Here is a 7,808-nt window from a genome sequence, read left to right as displayed (position 1 = left end):
TGTTTTCCTGGTCTCTGATTCACGCCACGTATCTTGGATTAACCCTTAGCTTGCTGTTTCTGATTCTGTTTGCCCCTGCCTGGACCTTTGCCTTCTACCTGGATTTATCTCTTACCTTGCATTCGATATCCCTGTTTGCCATTGTCTGACCCATGCCTGTTAAAACCACATCTCTTAATAAAAGCTTGCATATGGATCCGCATGTCTCTCGTCTCATAACAGCTGATAAATGAAATCCTTTCATCCTGGTCCCTCTCCTGTCCATCATCTTATTCCCCCTACAATTCTCCTGCTCTTGCCCCATTTTCCAAACACCATCTTTGTTGATTTGTTTGTCTCACACAAGAAGTAAGGTCCCTAGGGTAATCTTGATTTTTCGGTATAAAATAAACATGTCTACACTCCAAGTGGTGATAAAACATGAAGTATTGATTTTGTTACAGTCTGAACAAATGGCCTAAGACAGTCTTCAAAACAAAATTGCTTGCTTTTGGCATCATATTGTGATGAGACAAGATAAAAACAGAGACAGAAGTAGAGCATGGAGTTTTTATTTTTTTTAGGTGAACAATGTTTCAGTGTCACACTGTGCTTTTGTCCCATTATCATCTCACAGTAATATTTTTTTTTTCTTAAATTTACAAAAGTTTGCATCCCAGTTGCATTTACATGATTTATATCATGTCAAATGAGTATTGTCTTTTGAGAAATTGAGATTGATTTGATGCATTTAAAAATTCTCTTCTCCACTTAACTAAGATGCGCTACTTGCCTTGACAAATTACAATGTGGAGAAGACAACTGTTTAATAGCGACTATGTTTGACGCTCCTGGTTCAGCTGTAAATTAAAAGGATAATATAGCATTTACTCACCCTCATGTCATGCCAAGCCTATATGAGAGAAATTCAATTTTTGAGTGAACGGTTTCATCCCATCCATTCTGCAAACCGCTTGTCCTTTGTAGGATCACAGGGATGTTAGAGCCTATTCAACCTTGCTTTAATATTTATTGATTTGACAGCAGTTTTATTCATAACAACTGAAAGTGTATCTATGTGTACATTTCATCAGTACGCCTATGTGTGTTCCCTCAAATCCATGACATTGGTGTTGATCGTGCCATTATCTACCAGTTGACCTACAGAAACATGACTTTAAATGTGGCATTGGAAAAGCTGCTGAGGCATTTTGGATGACTCATTCCTTAAACATTGCATTTCATCTTGAAAAACCACCCTGGGTTTGTATAGACTTGTTTGTTTTATACCAGGGCTGTCCAAACTTGGTCCTGGAGGGCCGGTGTCCTGCCGAGTTTAGCGCCAACCCTAATTAAACACACCTGAACCAGCTAATCAAGCTCTTACTAGGCATAGAAACTTCCAGTCAGGTGTGTTGAGGCAAGTTGGAGCTAAACTCTGCAGGACACCGGCCCTCCAGGACCGAGTTTGGACAGCCCTGTTTTATACAGACATGGTTGGCTCATCTATTTCATTATTTTTTGAAGAGTGAAAGTGTTTCCCATCAGCGTGTCAGCGATCTGCGGGTTTGTTCTCCTTTTTCATGGTATTCTCTGCTTTGCATTTTCTTTACTTTAATGCACAATTGGTTGTCTTGAGGCATGTCAGACAAAATCTCGACCTCAGAATGCCTAGGTTTCTTTTTTATGGGCTGTTTGCTTTATTTTGGAAAGGACAGTGAAGTGGAAGTAAAGCTAAGAGAGAGAGAGAAAAAAAAAACGCTTCGACATGAGCTAAAAGTAGACAAGAGCTATGCACTACCATATGGTGACATGGCTCTGACACCCCTTGTTTTCTTACACATTACATTCCCTCCCATTTTTTTACAGGTTTTCTTAATATTTTTACCATTCACTATGAGCTTCACTCTTAAAAATAAAGATTAAAAAATAAATTAAAAAAAAGGTTCTTCAAAACCTTTAGTTCCTCAAAGAAACTTTCAGTCAAAAAGCTTTTCAAGTCTTAAAAAGGTTCTTCATTGACATTCCATGAAGAAATTAGTTATTTTGCTATTTTTAAGATGTTGCTGATTATTTCTGGTAACCACTAAAAAAATACTGTGCAAGTGAAAAGTTTTATTATTGTTAAAGACCATTCATGGAACCATAATGCCAAAAAAGAACATTTATTTTTATCAGTTTATTATTTATTGTTAATATTAAACTGCTACATGTAATTTCTGCCTGTAGATTGCCATCATGGATGTTAGACTTGACAGATCTTAAATAAGCATCTTAGTCTGTCAAAACCAACCCCACAGCTTCTTTATCCAACATAAAGCTGCACTTGCAAGAGAGAAAATATTATCTTATATTCTGTTAGTTGACTCAATGAAAACAAGTTCTATAATTTCTGAAAATCAATTTCAGTATTGACTCTTTAATATGTACAGTAAATGACTGTAAAATGCTACAGTATCACTATAGTGGGCAGATCCATTCTGAAGACGCTACACATTAAGATCAGCATTTAACATACACAATCCCACAGCTTCAATGCAAATGTTATGCCCCAAGTGCTTCCTCCATTTTACATCACAGCTGCGATTGCAGAAGATCAGGCCATGACTCTTTGATGTCTCCATCCTGAGACACCCACCCTCCACTCAGAAGCATAATAGGGAGGCTGCTTGAGCATTGCCTTAGGAAAAGAATGAATCACCACTACTGCAGCTCACTCACTTTCAGGGTCCTGCTGCCCGAGTCCTGCTCATATAGAGGTCTGTGTAATTGAAATCGCACAAGAATGACCCCGTGTCAGTTGTAGGAATTGAAAGGGTCCCAGAATCAAAAGTACAATGTCACATTTCATGAAATGTTAGTGTCATTTAACATTTAATTTTCTTCACAAAAATGAAAAGAAAAGAACATTGTTAAATGTATTTGTCTCAGTTGCTTTGTAAGTGAAAGCACAAAACACTGCACGGGTGAAAAGCAGACCGTTCCATCATATTTAATTTCAGCAAATGAAAATACCACCAGAGGGAGGAATGAAGGGAAGGTGGGAGGGAGAAGGTGGATGAAAGTCAGCGTTGGGTTGGCAACAGCAATTTCATTTGAACATGGGACCTAAAGCTGTGAAGATTATTATGTACAATTTTGCTCCAGGTTATTTTGTTGGCTTAATTTGGGATGTGAGCACTAAATTATTAACAACGGACAGCATATTTTGTACAGCTATTTTAAGAGGAAAGGCAACCATTTAAATGCTACATGAAAACCTCATGATGAAGGTACTGTAGGCCTACTCTATGCCTTCTGCAGAATTAACTTCAGCTTGTGAACTTGCCCGAAGTAATCAGAAATTTCTTGAAAGTAAGATAAAGCTTACTTTTGTCACAAAGAAAGTAAAAAATGCAAACAATCAGATGTGGCCCACATTTCATCACTTGGACTATTTTTGAAATACATTAAATTACACATGGGCTCTGAATTGCCTCAGCAACTGAAAAAATATACACCAACTCTTTGATCTTGCTTTTCTGATTTTGTTGAATAATATCCATGAGACCATTGCCTATCCATTGTTTTGCATTGAATGTGCACTACATAAGTTTTTAGAGGTGAAAATTGCTAAATTTTCTATTGGAGTAAATATTGGCAGTTTATACTTGGGCAACATTTTTCACATACGTCTTTTAGGACTGGCTTTCTTCTTAATGTCATTGGGTCTTGTTGTAGAATGACAGATCTGCTCTGATATGGTTATCAAGGGCAAACATGCGTATACCTCAAACCACCAGATTCATCCATGCAGAAGAGCTGGAAAAAAAAAGATATATATATATATATATATATATATATATATATAATACAAAAACGGTTCAACCACAGATGCTGATGGAAAAGCCAAAGTCCTGATGTGCATCTTTATAAAACGCTTAGAATCATACATCATGCATCACTATGATATATGATGCATATACTAATGTAACACTCCAAAGCAGTACATTTTTCATAAAAAACAAATAAATATTTCAAATAGAATAGTAAAATAAATGGTTTGTGAGGAAATAAAATTATAATTGAATGTCATCACAGGTACAGTATGTAATACTGCAGTTTTTCTGCAATTATGAAACAATTAGCCACAGACGTTATTGTCAAAGAGAGCGATACTTGATTTAGGGATGGCTTCTCATTCACTCTAGACTTGAAGCTGTACCAGGAGACAAGTGGTTGGCGGGGAGGTCTTCCTAGATTTTACTGGGCTGTTTTAAAGAGATTGTGCACTGCAGAATTTATGTGAATAACCCTCTGAGGCCTGGCATTTGAAAATGAAGGATGGTTTTAGTGCTGAGGCCTGAAATGCAAATTGCCCTTTGAAGAGGCATCTGGGGTATTTCATTACTATGGCAAAGATAAACAGTCCTCTCCCTCTCACTGTATCAAGTGACCTGAACCTCAGCAGAGTCCTTCGAAATGTCACATGAAGTGGTGGTTTAGCCGGGTTTTGTGCCCATTTTTTGTCTCACATCGGTTGTAATAATACTGGGGTGCATCAAAGATCAAGGTTGTAATTAAAAGTCTGAAGTGCTGTCGCTGGTGCTGTTATTACTCCATGCAATCAGTTCCAGTGTTACTCTAATTGTGTGCTTAATTTAACACAATGAGGCATGTTAAAAAGTCTTCACCAACTGCACTTACCTGTCATTCCTGCTTTGCTTTATGGTTATAGATCCTTTTCCACGACATTCTAATTTATTGAGATGCACCTGTAGTCTGATTTTATCTACTTGATACTTTTCATCTTCAAAGAACTGAAACAAAAAATTAATAGTTTTAATTTTAGATTGTTTAAGAAAATATCACACTGTCATGGTAGATTTGCAGCATGTTTACATTCAGCATGGTTAAATTCTCATTTAGTCACTTAGGCCCGGTTTCACAGACAGGGCTTAGACTAAGCCAGGATTAGACCATAGTTCAATTAGGACATTTAAGTAATTTTTATAAACATGCTTATAAAAAAGCATTACTGGTGTGCTTTTTGAGACAAAACAAAGGCACTGATATATTTTAAGATCAGTCAGTGCAAGTTTCTTTCAGTTGAAACGGCTCAGACTTACATTTTAGTCTAGGACTAGGCTTAAGCCTTGTCTGTGAAACCGGGGGCACATGTTACTTAGTCACATTTTTACATATACATTTTCAGTTGGATCGACATCAGAACATTGAGCGGGCTATTGTAGCATGTTCCTGGGCCACTCATTTGCATTTTTATTTGCATCTGCTAGGCCTACTGTTTAAGGTGCACAATATCAATGCTGATTAAAAGCTGTCTAAATTTAAGGCTAATCAGAGTTTTATACCCCAGACTTCAGATCAGTCACAACCACTAACTTTGTACATGGATGTTTCTATTTAATAGCTTCTTTTGTTACACCATCACCACCATACAGACAAGTGTTCTGGAGGGCTGTTGATATGGTTTACTGGTGGACCTTGACTTCAGTCTCCATGGCTCTTACAACTCATTATTGGCTTCTCTATGGCTTCCCTTACCAAGTCTTTATCTTCTGTTTGAAGAAATTTGATTGACAACCAGTTGTAAGCAAAATCTTCAAGGAATGCTCTTTGAGCCTTCAGAGTGTCCTTCAGTGTTGTATGTTAATCTAATGAATAATTGATTTGTTAAATCTAATGAAAAACGGCGAGGCTGATTGGTCCATACGCTACAGTGTCTTTCATAATAATAATCCCTTATAACTGAATTATCCAGAAAAGTAGTTTCATATTTTATTGACACCTGAAACTTGAAAGGAAAAACTTGCACAAAATCCAACTTGATGGCTAAATGACAACATTTAATGGCTTCATCCTTGAGTTTTTTAACCTTGTTCAATTTTTACCATGGTACAAAACCTGTTCAGCGCCATAGAATATTTCCTGACAACCAGAAGACAAATAACACCAATTTTCCACTGTTTCACTGTGTTCCTTTTGAAGATTTGTCTTTTGAAAGGGTTAAAGTCACTTATCAATATTTTAATGTAAATATTTAATGACATGTTAATGTGGTTTACAGGATATAGAAATGATTCTGCTGGCAAATTACAGGCCTCAAGCATAATTTCTCTCTCATCTTTTACTGTGAGATCTCAACCTGTTTTTTTTTCTCTATGGCTGCATCGGTGTAGAACATTAGAGTCAGAGTTATGGTAATGTGTAATGACATAACACCCTCATGTTTTTACACAGTACATTATCATCTTTTGTTCCAGTGAAAATGTTCACCTTTTTTTTTTTTCATTAAATGGGGAAATGGATGGGTTCTGTGTGGAGTGTGGGGTACATTTGCCGTGTTTTGACGTTAGACTTTAACTTTTAAACCTATCAGACAGAGACACCGGATTAAACACCAACCACTCCAAGCCCTAAAGCTGAGCTCTGAAAGGTTTTCTGATAAAATTATAGGGTTGGATAGGTGAAAATGTAAATGTTTCTACATTAAATTGGTTCTCAACTGCAGTGACCATAATATCATATTGTATCATCTAACCTTCTAAACTTTCTTTTTCTCCCTCTAGCCTAAAAAATCAGCTGTATGTCCAGTGAACCAATAGGAAAAACAAGATGATTGGATTGATGTCAGACAAGCTGTGATCAGCTTGCCCAGGATTTTCTGCCTCTATTCTGTCCTCCCTTTCTCTCCTTCTTTTACTCTGTTGTCTTACTCTCAACTTGACTGCAAAAGAAGATTGAGGATCCTCTTAAAGTCAGCCTTTAGTCATCCCGAACCCTTCCTCCCAGCCTCCACTACAGCAGCTGTCTTCCTCAGGCTCTGAATCTCTGGAAGAGAGGTGACTTCATCCAGTGACACCCATCTGGTACTTATTCTGTTATCACACCAGAGGTTTATATAGCTAATCTCAGTCAGTTGTTGTGTGCATGACTGAATACTGTATTTGTTGTCACTTTCTCAGCTAAGCAATATTTGTCCAAAATCTGCCAAATTTATAGTTAAAATCATAGCAAAAAATAACATAAAACGAGAATGCACTCTATAGAAACTTGTCCACATTTATTTTTTTATGTCTCTCATTCTTAATGCACTATTTGTTGTTTGTGTGCAAACAATACACATTATACAAATACCTATGTGTTTTTGGCCCGAAAATATGGGCATTTTGGGCAGGGTTCTATGAAAACAAAATTTATTAAATGTGTTTGTTGTATGTATGTGTGGTCTGTAGATAGCTGTTGAATGTAACTGAATGGGCATTTGAGAATATTTGTAAGCTAATGTGAACCTATTCAAATTTCTGGTCTGGTTTTTATTACATTTTTGACGTTTTGAACAGAATGAAGTTATAAATGTCTTCAGAAGAAGATCGGAAAACAAAGATCAAGCAGCTAATCCTTCATACAGTTGTCCGTCAGTTATTTTACATGCCTGTTTCCTTTTACATGTCACAGCGAAAATTAGAAGGTGTACAAATTTACTGTAATAATTGTTTTTCTGAAAATATTCTAACAATACTTAAAAAATTGAAAAATATTATTATTTAAAGAGGTATTTTAAAAGATAATATAGTTATTCAATGGTCATTATTCATTTACACTACCTGTAGTTATATTTGTTAAAAATGTACATATTCGAAGGTTTACTTAAAATTTAATTTATGAATTTATGACTTTTGATTGCATAGCTCTTTGAAATACTTAATTCTGATTAGTCGATTTTTGCATTCCAATGTCAAATATTTCTGCATATTGCCCATTGCCTATGACAACAATGTATAACTGATCACTCATCCAGGTTTTCTTTGCTCTGTGTTCATGGTTCA

At 36.3% G+C, this 7,808-nt stretch overlaps 1 protein-coding gene across 2 annotated transcripts in view; it reads left to right on the top strand.

The window, feature by feature from the left end:
* The window catches only part of zmat4a (zinc finger, matrin-type 4a), a 102,448-nt gene extending 95,014 nt beyond the window's left edge, over positions 1-7,434 (top strand). For both annotated transcript variants that reach the window (XM_016529642.1, XM_016529643.1), the window contains exon 7: positions 6,549-7,434. In XM_016529642.1, the coding sequence (XP_016385128.1) occupies positions 6,549-6,576 (28 nt within the window). In that variant the 3' untranslated portion in view covers positions 6,577-7,434. The remainder of the gene's footprint in view (positions 1-6,548) is intronic.
* Positions 7,435-7,808: the final 374 nt, after the last annotated feature.

This window comes from Sinocyclocheilus rhinocerous, unplaced genomic scaffold, assembly GCF_001515625.1.
Source record: "Sinocyclocheilus rhinocerous isolate Xijiao unplaced genomic scaffold, SAMN03320098_v1.1 scaffold1626, whole genome shotgun sequence".
Classification (NCBI taxonomy): domain Eukaryota; kingdom Metazoa; phylum Chordata; class Actinopteri; order Cypriniformes; family Cyprinidae; genus Sinocyclocheilus; species Sinocyclocheilus rhinocerous.
This window is presented reverse-complemented; position numbering and strand designations above follow the sequence as displayed.